Below are 15,387 nucleotides of genomic sequence, written 5' to 3'. Positions count from 1 at the left end.
AATATCAATTCAAATAAAAATGGCATGTTCACTTACCATAAAGACTCACCAATAAACATCTACATGACATGAAAAATAAAACAATTTTAACATATTTACAAATTATTTATTTGTGTGACAAATTTGCAAATATAATTTTCAAATATGCTTGCTATGAGACTTCTTTCCAATTGTCGTGGAAAAAAAATATACTGAAAACTAAGGCCAAAAACCAAGGCAAAAAGGAGGTTCTTATTTAGTGATGGTAAGGCTGAATAGAATGGATCAAAAAGAAAGAAAACTTTATAGATAGCTTAAAATCCACCACACCCAAAAGCACTTGAGATTCAAACAAGCATTTCTTTTCTACATTGAGGAGGCTCAAGTGGTGATATTATTATTATGAACCCATCAATCCTATAGATTACTTTCCCATCCCTGAATAGATTTATGATATATTTTCAAGCTGCTAAGCTTTTTGATGCAATTTCAAACACATTTTCAGACAGTCCATTGGCAGACAATATCTTCTCCAGTTGTGCCTGTAAAATATCATCAAAATCATTAAATGCCTAGCCAGCTGATGACGAAATTCCACTTTGAAATCTTAAAAGCAACATTTACCTTGGCAAGATTTTGTCGGTGTTCGTCGTAACGCCTCCATCTTGAGAAGGCAGAGACCATTCGAGAGGCAACCTATAATCAACGACACATCAGTCAGATATTGTGAGAGAGAATAGTTACAGTAGGACTTGACTCGGTTGATGATGGAGGGAAAAACTTTAATCAGAAATTGAGAGATCGTTACACCGATTCAACGGTTGAAGGGAGTGCTGATCCTGAACTCACCTGGGGATTAATTTTGTCCAGTTGCAGGACAATTTCACCCAAGAATTTGTAGCCTGATCCGTCCTTTGCGTGAAAGTTGACGATGGATCCGCAGAAACCTCCGATCAAAGAGTATACCTTGTTTGGATTTCGCAGGTCGAAGGCCTTGTGATTTAGGAGGTTCTGAACATTCTCAATATTACCAGGAATGTCTGACATGGCTTGAAGAGCAAGCCATTTATTAACAACCTAACAGAGAATTGTAGAAAAACAATTGTCACAATAATTTATATAGACCTTTTAGAATGATGCAACCAAGAGTCTAAAAACTAATTCTTTTTTGGAGTCATAATCCTATAAAATAAGTGGATAAATCATCCATCAATTTGATTATATTCAAAGCATGTTAATGCAATAAATTTAATTCTGATAGAGCAAACAATGGCAAACAAAAATAAACACAAACTAAGAATTACAAACTACCAACAGTCGCTACTACTAATTATCTTCCATCAATTCCCTCCCTCTTGATAAATAACTCATCTTGAGTTTAAAAGAAACAGAAGTTGGGACTTATTACTGCAAAATTACTTCTAATGATTTTTAAAAGCTCCAACTCCAACCGAATTCGTTATCTTCGACTCTTCAGCTTACGAAAACTCCAGACAGCTCATCAAAGTCCAAACTAACTATAATTCCATAAAGTTGATCTTAGGGGTTGTTGAAAAAACATAGTATCCAAACTGAAAATCTCCATTCAGCTCCTTCAATTTCTATGTTTTCCTTAAATCATCACCAAGTAAAACCCACTTAAATAACTCAATTGCTTCTTAACTCAGAGTCTCCATCCAGCTTCAATTTCTATGTTTTTTTTTCTTGTTCTTTTCCTTTTTATTTTTGGAGACCCACGTTTCCGTCAACCTCAAAATTACACATCCTTGCAATCATTGCAAGAAGTATCTTCTGAATCATGGAGAAATAAGATCATTGAAAGCTCTTTCCGTATGTTGTCTGTTCCTTTCTTTTTTCCTATTCCCAAAAAAATCGTCTGAATGCCTCTTTTCCTAAATCTGATTCAGACCCTTTCTTGGAAGATTTTGACTCACTATCTAACTTCTTTGTTCTTCCTTTTGTTGTTCCTTTTACCATTTTTTTCTTCTAGAGAACTAACCGTTCGAATAGTTGTTTCTCTGAATCTGATTCAGATTCTTTCGAACAACATTCTCACTCACTTTCTTGCAGAATTTTCTTACCAATTATGAGTTGTTTCTTCATTTTCGTTTTAAATTTATAATTCTTCTAAAAGAAGAACATGGCATTTTTTATCGAGCATTGTCACAAGATACCCACCAAAATAAAGCCGACTTTCTCCACTATCGGAATCTTGGATGTTACTGTTCCTAACTCTCATACTAAAAATAAATGCAAGCAAGCGTCAAACAGTCTAAAACTCTAAGAAACACTTCAAAAAACATTTACTTTATAGGACCCTTCAACTAATATTGATTTTCAAAGAGATTTAATCTTCCATTTTATAGACATAAATTAAGAATTATAAACAACAAAGAATTATGCTACACCATCAAGTGGGAAGAGAAGAATTAATGACTCACCAAATAGTCATGCTGCCACTTGGCATAGAAGTCAGCAAGAATCTCGTCACGAGTTTCACCTGGCTTTTGAGCTAAAGCCACCAAAGCTGCGAATTGGTCAGTCATATTCGAGGCATTCTTATACTCATTAAGCACAAGATTGACAATCTCTGCATCCTCAACTAATGCAAGATATGCTGAAAATCATCAAAGAAAATGAAGATATTAGTTGACTTGAAAAGTTTACAGAACCAGTAGTTCAAACATAAAATTAGTTTCCCTGAGCAGACCGAGGGCAGTATTCTTCAAAGCACGCCTGGCCATTTCAGGATGGTTAAACACATATGCTTCTGAACTCCTATTGTTTGCTACCTGTGAAGATTAATGATAGAATTTTATATACAGAACAATAGTTCAGATTTATTCGATAAATTGCAGGTTCAGAGAAGTCCATACTGCAGTGAGAAGCTCTTCTTTCAATGCATTGGCCAGTTGCTTCCTAATGAAAGTACGAACGGCATGAACAGCATCAGGATCTGCAACCTCCATCATGTCCATTATTTCCCCTTCGCCAGGAAGAGTTATCGCTTTGGCAATGAATTCCTGGATTACCAATGGTCATTAACTTTCATCATCTGTACTGGGTCTCCCTACCCAGCTTCCCGGCTTAGGAAAAGAACAGAAAATAAGGAACTTCAAAGAAACCCAAGTACAAAACCAAGTTGCAACATACTTTATCCAAGCTTGAGTCAGAAAGTATGGATCTCAGACCCTCAACAAATTTCGAGTTAAGAACCAATGTCTTATTTTGTTGGTGATCAGCCACCAGTTGGAGCATCAGTTTCCGCGCCAACACTTGTCCAGCCTCCCAACTAAATCACAAAATGAAAGGAAAGAAGAGCTTTAATAATTATTATTACCAAATTAACTTTCAATTTTTTATATATACACAGACCGGTTGAACTCATCCGAATCATAGGCAAGAAGGAAAAACAGATCATCATCATTTAGATCAGTTTCCAGACGGACAGGAGCACTGTAGCCCCTAAGCAAAGAAGGAACTGGCCGCTCAGGTATATCCGAGAAGATAAACTCTTCTTCTTTCTGCATCAAGCATAGCAATCAATAGATATAGGAAAATGTGGTGTCCTACTTCCTAAATGTTCCAGTTCTTAGCAAACGAAATTAACTCAATCTTATTTTTCCTGATCAAATGCAAAAACAAACAAGTGGTAGTCTAAGCTTGCCGCCATGTTCAACTACGTTAATTGGGCAAACGGAATCTACCATAGCCATATATAAATCTAATCACCAACAGTTATAGCTCTTGAGCAGTTTGTAAATGAAACAATTATAGACTAATGAAATTTCTCTGCTAACCTTAGTCAGCCTGAGGACTGTGGAGTAGACTGGCTGATCATTTTCAGATAAAGACTGCAACACCCCGTCATGATATATGGAGGAAAGACGCAAGTTATTACCAGATGAGTCTAGCAAACCAAGAGCAACAGGGATAAACATTGGCTCTTTGACTGGCTGCCCAGGAGTTGGTGGGACATCTTGCCTACGGAATTTTAACCACTTAGAATAACTTGTAAATGACTACAAAAAGATCAAGAAGGTCAACAACATCGAACGGACTATATACCTAAACTTCAAAGTAAACGTACGACCATCGGTATTGTAAGAAGATGTAACTTTGACTTGAGGGGTCCCAGCTTGAGAGTACCTGATTTTGCATGAAAGAAAATTCAAAATGAAGCAAAATAGCTATAAACACCATAGTAAGAAGTTAGAACTCAAGGACACATTTGTACAACCTATAGAACATAACCTATTCAAGAAATGTCGTACCATAATAAGAAGTTAGCAAAATTGGCATCATTTGCATCTCGCATTGCGGCGTAGAAATCTTCACAGGTAACAGCTTGACCATCATGTCTCTTAAAGTAAAGATCCATGCCCTGTGATATAAACAATTTTGATCAACCAACTTCTTAAAGCTAAGAGCTATCACATAAAAAAGATATTCTTGGAGCACAAGGATTATATACTATATCTCGAACATTTTCTTGATGCGAAAGAAGAATTTTAAAGATCTAATGTACTCAGAAAAATTTAAAGTATTTTCAACCCTTACTTTTCTAAATCCTTGACTTCCCAATAAGGTCTTATACATCCTCACGACTTCAGCACCCTATGGTCACAAGCATTAACTGTTCATTATCGATCTTTCTTGACCCAGAGAAAAAGGGGAAACATTATGCTTAAATGACAAACCTTCTCATAGACCTGCAAAGAGAAATCAGTTATTAGATAGTCTCTTCATAGAAAGATAAGAAAATGAACTCAACAGCATGTGAAGACTCGATGATAAAGCCTACCGTCACTGCATGTTCAAGTTGGTACAGGACCCGTGTCAGATCATAACTTGATAGAAGAGGCAAATTGAGAACCCAAGGTTCAAAAAGAAGTAATATCAGTAAAAATTTCAAAAGAAGCCGAAAATGGAAAGGAAAGAACAAACAAATAGCTAGAATTTCGTGCAAACCCATAGAGAATGACACTTTCCTGTGTAAAAATTGTCCATCTGTAGAATGTTGGGATTAAAACGTTAGGACATGCATCAAAACAAAATATGCATATAGAGAAAAGAAGTTCACATCAAAATAACTATTAACCTTGATATAGGAATGTGGTCGAACTGGATGAGCCATGGGACCAGCATCCTGCAGAATAAAAATGAAGGGACAAAATGAGCTTTAAGTGCTAATTTCTACATCAAACAATTAGCAATTGGAATTTAGTAAATAGTTGGTCAGAGAAAATATAAGTATGATATATGTCCGTGTACGCATAAAGTTATGGAAATCTTAAATGCGGATACACAAGGCAAACCTGTGGAAACTGATAGTTCCTAAGTCTTGAAACATCAGCAATTCTTTTCACAGCACGACTTCCCATGTCAGATGAAAACTCCTATGATTGAGGCAACAAGAAGAGTTTCAAGGATCAATTAGGTGTTTTTGTTGAAGTTGCTAATATCTCGAGGGATAAATATCATACCTGATCACGGAAAACAGTAAGGCCTTCCTTCAGGCTCAGCTGGAACCAATCACGACATGTCACCCTGCATAAATATAAAGGAATGGGAATATCATCAGGAAATAAGAAATGAATAAAGGCATACACAAAAATGACAATTAAATTTCGTGATTATATTCGTTCGTGAAACAACCTGTTGCCAGTCCAGTTGTGGAAATACTGCAAGACAATGTAAAAAATTCATGTGAACGTGTGATCATTAAAACCATGCACTAGTACTACAGAAAATATGATTCCCAGTTCTTGAGAGACAACTTTTATGACAAACCTCATGGCCAATCACTCCTAATATGGCAGCATAATCTGCATCAGAAGCAGTTTCTGGAGATGCCAAGACAAGCTTTGAATTGAAAATCTGTTAACAAAGAAAAGAAAATGACATGAATAAAATTTTGAATTTTGAATTATAAACGTGGTCACATAAGTAACAAAGTTTAGGAGACAATACATTCAGACTCTTGTTTTCCATGGCTCCCCTGGTTAATTAAAAATGAGACCATCAGAATGAAATAAGCAATGAGACAAACTTTTTAAGAAGTCATCTAGAGTCAGTTAAACAGTGACAAAATGAACAGAAACAAAAGCAATAAAAGAAAAGGAATGACAATATAGAGAACACACATATTGAAATCTGGAACAGCCACAATGTTGAAGAGATCCAGATCATATTCTAATCCAAAAACCTGTTTTCAGCATATGAAAACAAAATGATATTGCATTAAATACTGTACATTACTTGCATGTAAATCAATGAAAGATCTATTGATATATGAAAATACTAACATCTTCATCCCATTTCATAGCTGCCTTCAAGGAATACATGGCGTGCTCAGTCTTGGGTAAATCTTCAGCTGGGGTCCATATCTTCAAGGAGATTTTCCTACCTGAACGAGTAATAAAAACATCGTCTCTGCTAACCAACTTGCCAGCTACTAGAGCAAACAAGTAGCAGGGTTTTTTAAAGGGATCCTCCCAAAGGGCATAATGTTTTCCACCCTGCAGAAAGAGTGCTTGTGATAAGCATTAAACATGGGCATCATTACAAAATGGCAAATGCCATGGGGTTGTGTAAAATGAGGTTCACCTCCAAATCACCCTGATCTACAAGATTTCCATTAGACAGCAGCACTGGGTACAATGACTTATCGGCTTCTATGCGACATGTGTACTTTGCCATTATATCTGGACGGTCCTGCTCAACATTCACGGTGCATTAGTTAATTATATGCCAGACGATCTAAATTACAGATCTATAGACATAATTGAACAGAACACAACAAACTCCTCCAACCTGGTAAAATGTGATCTTCCGGAAACCTTCAGCTTCACATTGTGTACAGAAATTTCCAGTTGATTTATAGAGTCCCTTCATCCAAAGGCAATTTCACGTAAGTTCTAGAGTTGTAATGAAAATAATAATAATAATTTTTTTAAAAAAAAAATAAACTGAGAAAGAGAGAGAGAATTATCAATGAATGCATGTTTAACCTCTAAAGATGTGTTGTTCTGAGGACATATCTCATTGACAATTTCCAAAGTAAAAGAACCAGTTGGCGGTGATAGGATTGTCAAATGGCGGGAGTCCAGAATGTAATCTTCCTCCTAAATTTTGGCCGCGTAGAGATGAAATAAAGACAATAGGTCCATAAGAATATTAAATTGGGAATTGAATTTACATCAAATATCATATACAGGCAACTAAATTCATTTGAGCAATCTGCATTGGCAGTTCAAAATATTCTCGACACACATCATTGTAACTGTAGAAACCAAGCTCAACAAAAAGGAGAGGGGTCCGACACACGATACTAAAACAAACTCCAATTCAAAAGAGAGGGGTCCGACACAAGTGGGAAATTTTGCACTTGAGTACACATTAAATATACAATCATCTACCTTGAGCTCCTCATTGTTAATCTTGATTGAAATCAACTTCACATCATCACCATTCAAAACCAGAGGAAATTTGGATCCTGAACCAAAAAGTAAAGAAAAAATTTGAATTGATTACTAGGTTATTTCACACTAGAGGAACCACGTGAACGTTGATGTATCAGATATCTCATTCAAATTTACAGGTGAAATACTGAAAAAAAAAATCATAGATAACAACAACGATTAACAGCGTATTACAAAGGTTGCCACTCCGAGTACCTTCAACTCTAGGGAACACTGTTATTCTTGAATTGACAATTGTTTTCTCCTCACCCAACAAAAATTTCAAATCGACCTATAGAAAAATTTTATTGTACTCAATAATATAAGAAACTGCCATGGTGATAGAATTCAAATCCAAAATTAAATTAAAGTTTGCATACCGTGTCAAAATAGTAATCAGGCATCTTGTAATCTTTCAAAAATATCTCTTTAGGTGTACCCATTTTGTTTTCTTCAGCTTTTTCTTGCAATGCTTCTGTTGCAACTGAACAAATCAGCTTCCTACTAGCTTGTTTAGGCCCCTGAAAATTTGGATGGTGAGCATAATTGGCTAAGATTTTGAAAAATCTACTAATACATTCTGAAAGGCAAGAAACTTAAATGGCTAGTACTTTCAAAAGGAGACACTTAATTAGTAGAATCAAATAATCAGAGTGTGTAGAAAATGGAATGCAGAGTGATTCTCTATCATGTTATAAGAGCTTACAGATGGCAAATGATATGGAAAGCGATAATTCAGTCCAGATTTCACCTGAAAAGTCAAAAACAAAATAAATGAAATCTTTAGAAATGTCCTATACTTCTTACAAACCCTAAGTATGAAATGCATATGACGAACAAAATGAATTCAGTTTGGTAACGTGTCTATCAATGATAAATAAACAAAAAATGATGATAGTTGCCAGAACCTGTGAAGTAAATAAGGGCCTCTGTCTAGTGCTATGTTTGACTGAACTTCCAAATGAACTAACAAGATGGTGTGCAGCTCGAACCTGCAAAAAAGTAATTTTCTTTACAGACGAAAATGAAGTGTAAGTACATGTTCAACATTCCCACTTCGAAGTTTAATTTTGGAATGCAGCCAACCAAAATAAATAGTAATTCATGTATGCAATCCTACTTGGATCTGATGAACTAATATGCAGCCAAAAGAAAGACTATTTTGCACAGAGAACATAGAAAGCAGCCTAAGAAACCCCAGTAAAAATAATAGATACCTTTATTAAGACTAAGACTACAATTTACAAATGTTTGTAACATAAAATTAGACCAAGCTATTTTGCAACTTCAAATGATAAGGCAAACAATCAAAGATAAGATAAAGTAGTTCAAATATTAGAGATGGTAACATGAACTTTCCTACATTCTCAACCCAGCATTTTCTTTGCAATAATTGTATACAAGTACAGACATAAAGAAAAACAAATGAAGCAAACTGGGAAATGGGTAATCACAGGAGCAGATGAAATCAAACCCAAGAGGTTATTCCTTGCCAATCCTACGCTCTTGCATGGTAGAACCAACCGGGCCATTCAGCTAAAAGAATCCTGAACGAGCTACTAATATCAATTACTTTTGACAAACCCAGAAATTAAACAAGACCTTTGACGAAAATAATCAACACCCAGATAATCAAAAACCAAAACCAATCCAAAATAGGGCCCCAAAAACTCTTAGATCAAAAAATACCCTCAATAAGAAAGCAGAGGAGAAAGACCCAGTTCGCTCTTATATAGAGGATATAGGGATAACCCAAAATCTGGATAAAAAACAAATGACTAAAGAAAAAAATAAAAATGACATATAAATACAAACATAAAATTCAAAAATTAAACCTCCACATGAAAATATTGAAGGAAGCAAGGTTTGTGCAGTTACCTCAATTGATCAAAATGCAGAAAAGCAGAGATCTTTTCGTCTCAACTATTTTACTTTCTTTTTCCCTTTCGAAAGCCTACGATGAACAAGCAACAGGGCAGCACAACCGGAGATATTTATAAGAAAATGGGGGGAATAAAATATATATATTTTTCCCTTTTTAATAGATAAAACGTTGGAATATATATATATATGAAGTTGTAAATTTGTAATTGGGGATTTGGGGATAAGCTTTTACTGATTTTTCGTATCTATTTATTGGGTCATTGGGCTATCAAAATAGCAAATTTTGGTATTTTAAGTGTAAGGGAGTGTTAAGGAAGTTTCAAAAAAGGGTGTTTTTTTTCCTCCGAAAATTTTTTATCCAATAACAATCATTTGTTAATTATTTTGTTTTTTATTTTTATTTTTAAAAATTAAGTCTATATCATCCATATTTTTACCATGTTTTAGTACAATAGTTGAATTCTTGGCCAAATTCAAAAAAAAAAAAATTTGAAAGTTACTTTTTAAGTTTTCAAATTTTGGTTTTGTTTTTTAAATCATCAGTGAAAAATAAATAACAAAGGAAAAAAATTTAAAAGTAGAAATAGTGTTTATATGATTAATTTTCAAAAATAAAAGGATTACAAAATGGATTCTATGTCTTTTAGAAAATTTATTACGTTTGAGAATGTAAGTTGGATAAAGAAAACTTGAGAAGGTAAAATATAAGTGGCTTTTGTTTTGATTTTCTAATTTTTAAACTTAAGTTTGTTTTTTCGCCATTTTTAACTATGATTTTCAGTTTTTTTTATACACATTTAAAATTTAAGTTAAATTTTAAAAATAAAAATATTTTTTTTAGAAATATTTGATAACTATCTGATTTTTTTTTATTTTTACAGAGTACTCTTATCCATAAATTTATATATTTTTATTATCTATTTTTTACTCATATTAAAAAAAAAAGTCAGTTAAAAAAATTAATTTTTTAATATAGTTGGATGTGATAGCCAAAATTACTCCTTCGAAATATTGATGTTTAAATTGATTTTAAGAAAATCTAAAATCATTTAAAGATTCTTAGTATTATGTCCTCGTTTCATTCATCAATTGAAATACCAAATTTGTAATTCTTTTTCTTGTAAATAATTTGGTAATTTTGAAACTAAAGGCAAAATTATTATCATAAGAGCCTTAAAGATTTAATTTGTAATAAAAGTAAACAAAGAAACAATGAACCTTTCATCCATTTTGTGATTACGTTCTTCCTGGGCAACAAATGAAGTAAAAATGCAACTCCTTTGCATATTGGCTTGTTGTTCGTCAACTAGACAAATTTAATTTGTCGAACTCGAACTTTGTATTTATATTGATTTGTAGTACGTAAAGATATAACCTATATTATATATTCATTTAATTCTTTCTCTTGAACGCTATAATTAGTTTAAGTCTTCCAATTTTTCTTAAAGCTCTAGTTTTGAAGTCTTCAAAAGTTTGGAATCTTAGTTTTCCAAATCTTCGATCTTCAGATCTTTAGTGCTTGGGAGCAGTCTTCAAAGACTGAGAGCTTGAAGAGTTTTGGTCTTTCGAACTTAAGAACTTTGGAGTTTCAGTCCTTTAGAGCTCGAGAACTTGGGGAGTTTCAGACTTTGGAGCTTAAGAACTTGAAAGCTTCGGACTTTGGAACTTGAAAACTTGGGAACTTCATAAATTGGAGCTTCAAAACTTGGGAGCTTCAGACTTCAATTTTGCAGGACTTAAATCTTTCGAGCTTCTGGTTTTCAGACTCTCCTATCTTCAAAACTTTAAATTCCTGCCAAAATGAAGGGCAAGACTCTTATTTGTAAAGCTTCCATGGGCCTTGAGTGGGCTTAGACCTAGTTGGTATCTATGGGCTTGGCCCTTGAGCCATTAATTGGGTTTGGGTATGGGTGGCTTTTGGCCAAATTGCACTATTTCTGGGCTCAATTGAACCTAAACATTAATATTTAATTGAATCAAATTAATTAATTTGGTCAAACGGCCAAGACGAAACACATGGCATTACCAAGATTCATCAACTTTCTTTCTTCAAATTCATTTGTTTGGACACGCGTTGACTTTTAATTAAGCCCTAAAATTGATAATTTGTAATATCGTCATTAATTTTGAAAAATGATGTGGTATTTGTTATTGTTCAAAATTTCTCATTCAACACTTGTATTTATCTATTTAGGAGATTATAAATAATCTCTTTAATTATGGATGATATAAGAGTAGTATTTGAAAATTTTTACATACAAAAGTTTGAGGGAAAAACTTTGTTTTTAATTATAGAAAGTGATATTTTGCTATGTTTAAAAATATGTTTAGCAGTTTTGTCATTTAAAATAGTTAATAGGAACTACGTGCGTTGCACATGTTTCATTACATTGAAAATAAAATGTACATATATATATAAGTTGAAATAAAAGTCTTCTACTTAATACTCATTTTTTTTTTATATTTTAAAAAAATCACATTACTCAAAATTAGAATTAATGTATATTTTTTTTAAACTGTTTTTTAAAGTCTCCCAATTGATTTTTGGATCTCATAGCAAGAGAACAAACAAACAATACTTGCATTTATAATGAAAAAAAAAACTTTAAAATAAAGCTCTATAACTTTTATTTAGTAAAAAAAACATGTTTATATATTATATTTATTTCAAAATCATACCTAGATGAATTGTTGTATATTTACAACAATTTTGAAAAGGAAAAAAAAAAGTACAAAAGCATGTAAAACAATAAATTATTATAAACTCACTCATTGGTGTGTATTTACTAAAATAAAAAATGAAAAATTTACAAGAACATAAAATAGTCAATCAATCTCTTCTTTTTATTTTCATCGATCTCTAAATTACTTGAACTTTTAACAAAATTCTTGAAACTCAAAAGCAAGGTCTTATTTTTCATCTTTTCAATATATGAGGAAGAATAGGTGAATTAGTGTATAGTAAAAAAAAAATAAAAAAGTTACAAAAGCATATAAAAAATTTATAATAATATTAAACCATCATTGAAGAAGAGAACATATGTTAAACAAAAAAGAAGAAGAGGACATATGTTAAACAAAAAAAAGTAGAAGAGAACATATAATAAACAAAAGAGAGAGAAAGACAAATATGATATCTCCTTCTAATTGAAGCAAAAAATGTCGGAAACGATATTGCTATTTACGAACTTAAAAAAAATTATCATAATACTACCAACAAAATTTCTACCAGAAATAAAGAGAGAGCAAGTTAAAAAAGTAAATTAAAAAATATAAGAATAAGAAAATTGAGAGGATGATTGAAAGAAGTTTAATTTAGCTATTTATAGGAAAACTTAGATTTCATATCATGATTATATTTTATTTTCATTCAAACAAATATATTCATAAACTATGAAATTATTAAAAATGGCTTTTTTTAGATAAAACGATATCAATTTTTTTTTTAATAATTGTTGTATTTAATTGATGTCAATAGATGCAAATTTATAGGTTTTAATAAAGCATTAAAATACAAGAGTTGTAATTTTAATGAGACAGATTAAAATCTATAATCTAAAGTTACATGCAAACATAGGTCCAAATTAATTTTAAATAATTTAAAATTGATTAACCTAGACTTATGTTATTTCTAATGGGATTAGGAATAGGTTAATATTTTTAATTTGTTTTTATAGGATTAAAATGAATCTAATTAAAAGATTAAATTTATAAAATAATTGTCTATAAGGGACATTTGTCTAAGGAAGATTTTGTCTAAGAAGGGTATTTAAGCTTACGGAAATGGAACACCTCTACTTGTGAACCAACCTGGAAGGTGAATTGGGCAAATATTTTATAAGCATGGAATAAATGATTGATTTTATTAAAAGAGTTTAATAAATAAAATCAAGTATTGTTAAATTATTCAATATAAATTTTTTATTAAGCAAATTTAAAAGGACTTGGATAAATTTATTTTTCGGGTTTTAACTAAGTATAATAAAATTCTAAAAAATATTAGAATACTTTATTAAGAGGATGTTGGTATATGTGATATATCAAAATTCAGTTCTCACGTCCCTAAGAGTTCACACCTGAGATTCATGCTTGGCTTCGTATCGTCCTGGGCGTGGCCTCCTTTCGGAAAGTGTTTGCATGGGTCAATAACGAGGTGAATAGGGAAAGTGTTCGTAGTAAGTGGGAGAGGAACGTATGTCAACGTATCTTACGGTCTCCTCCATTAGGTTGCACAGTGAGATATCTATGGTCTGTCTGCGTGTCGTCTTGGAGCGACCATCCTTTCAGAGGGCCTGATCATAGGGGTCGGAATAATGCAAACTCCAACAATGGATAAAGTTTCTTATGTTAATCTTCAACAGTTGTCTTTCCCTTCAGTAGCCCATTGAAGCATACCTCTGAGATCCCAAAATGAGAGGGTCATACTTACGGGATAAATTAAGTTAGTTAATGAATCCTTGACCGAAACAATGATAGCTAAAAACTATATGAATAAGAGTTATTCTGGTGTTAGTGATTGGCTGAGCTTATCTCAATTCAGGGGAGGAGTAGTTGATCACTCTTTGGTGGTTGTTACTCTAAACATCTGAAGTATCGTTGCAAAAATGAAAACCAATAGTTTAATTAGGGTTCTACGATTACATATGTTTTTGTGAAATTGTTTGGATGATTAAGTAATGGGTTATGACGAATATAACTAATATGATCAATTGATTGTTTTATGTTTCAGCATGTCTTCCACGATCATATTTTTGCTTAAAAATGAGAAATTAATTGGTGAAAACTATGTGACGTGGAAATCTAACCTGAATACGATTCTGATTATTGATGCTCTACGGTTTGTCTTGACAGAGGAATATCCTCTAGTCCCCGCTTGAAATGCATCCGAAGTGTTGAAGGATACTTATGACCGCTGGACGAAGACCAGTGACAAGAGCTGAGTCTACATCTTGGCAAGTCAGTCTGACGTTCTTACCAAGAAGCATGAGGTCATGATGTCTGTACATTAGAACATGGAGTATCTCCAGAAGATGTTTGGACAACCATCCATTCAGATCCGACACGAGGCCCTCAAGTACATTTACAATGTGTGCATGAAAGAAAACCAATTAATGAGAGAACATGTTCTCGACCTGATGGTCCAGTTCAATGTCACTGAAATGAATGGAGCGATCATTGACGAGCAGAGTCAAGTATTCTTTATTTTAAAATCTCTTCTGAAGAGTTTTCTTCAATTCCACAGCAATGCGATTATGAACAAAATACAGTACAATCTGACTACCTTTCTAAATGAGTTATAGACTTTTGAGTCTTTTATGAAAGGTAAGACACCAGAAGAATGAGAGGAAAATGTTGCCTATTCCTAAAAGTTTCATAATAGTTCATCATCTAGAACTAAATATGTTTCTTCGACCTAAAAAGAAATGAAGGAAGGGGAAGGCTCCTACTGCTGGGAAAGACAAGGGCAAAGCTAAGGCTGACAAGGATAAATTCTTCCACTGTAATGTGGATGGTCACTAGAAACACAATTACCTCAAATACCTTTTTGAGAAGAAAAAAGAGAAATAAGGTAAATTTGATTTACTTGTTCTGGAAACTTGTTTAGTAGAAAATGACCATGATGCCTGGATACTTGATTCGGGAGCCAATAATCACGTTTATTCTTCTTTACAAGGAATTAGTTCCTTCTAGTAGCTCGAAGAGGGTGAAATGACGCTCAGGGTTGGAATTGAAGATGTCATTTCAACTCATGCAGTGGGAGCTGCTAAGTTGTTTCTTGGAAGTAAATCTTTGTTTTTAGACAACTTATACACTTAAAATAAGGAGGAACCTTGTTTCCATTTCCTGTTTAATTAAGCAATCATACTCTGTTTCTTGTAATTCAAGTGAAGCATTCATGATGAAAAATGGTGTGACTATTTGTTCAACTAAACTAGAAGACAACTTATATGTGTTAAGACCAACTGAATCAAAAGCACTTTTAAATCACGAGATGTTTAAAACTGTTAATACTCAAACAAAAAGACGAAGAATTTCTCCAAGTAACAATAATACTTATCTT

At 33.0% G+C, this 15,387-nt stretch overlaps 1 protein-coding gene across 1 annotated transcript; it reads right to left on the bottom strand.

The window, feature by feature from the left end:
* Positions 1–260: 260 nt before the first annotated feature.
* LOC120067187 (Peptidase M1 family protein) lies at positions 261–9,453 on the bottom strand. The gene is made up of 30 exons (XM_039018665.2): positions 9,321–9,453; positions 8,897–8,989; positions 8,351–8,434; positions 8,149–8,193; positions 7,823–7,963; positions 7,659–7,734; positions 7,401–7,477; positions 6,993–7,106; positions 6,796–6,870; positions 6,589–6,696; positions 6,288–6,500; positions 6,126–6,187; positions 5,953–5,980; positions 5,773–5,859; positions 5,638–5,663; positions 5,466–5,529; positions 5,298–5,378; positions 5,033–5,128; positions 4,540–4,596; positions 4,254–4,363; positions 4,048–4,128; positions 3,780–3,963; positions 3,355–3,503; positions 3,133–3,271; positions 2,856–3,002; positions 2,690–2,771; positions 2,421–2,596; positions 829–1,056; positions 604–675; positions 261–521 (listed from the first exon to the last, which is right to left on the bottom strand). Exons 2-30 carry the CDS (start codon positions 8,972–8,974, stop codon positions 441–443), a joined length of 2,961 nt encoding a protein of 986 aa, XP_038874593.1. The 5' UTR covers positions 8,975–8,989; positions 9,321–9,453; the 3' UTR covers positions 261–440.
* Positions 9,454–15,387: the final 5,934 nt, after the last annotated feature.

This window comes from Benincasa hispida, chromosome 12 (assembly GCF_027475165.1).
Source record: "Benincasa hispida cultivar pf3 chromosome 12, pf3_genome.v1.1, whole genome shotgun sequence".
NCBI lineage: Eukaryota > Viridiplantae > Streptophyta > Magnoliopsida > Cucurbitales > Cucurbitaceae > Benincasa > Benincasa hispida.
Note: the sequence above shows the minus strand (reverse complement) of the source record. Positions and strands in the feature narration are given on the sequence as shown.

Bases quoted from the DNA above. Each gene is read 5' to 3' on its own strand.
- LOC120067187 (XM_039018665.2), bottom strand. From the start codon at position 8,974: ATGGCCCGGTTGGTTCTACCATGCAAGAGCGTAGGATTGGCAAGGAAT. The intron at 4,129-4,253 runs GTACGACATTTC...ATGCAAAATCAG, and splicing joins TTTGCTAACTTCTTATTATG to GTACTCTCAAGCTGGGACCC. The intron at 3,504-3,779 runs GTTAGCAGAGAA...TGCTTGATGCAG, and splicing joins CAGTCCTCAGGCTGACTAAG to AAAGAAGAAGAGTTTATCTT.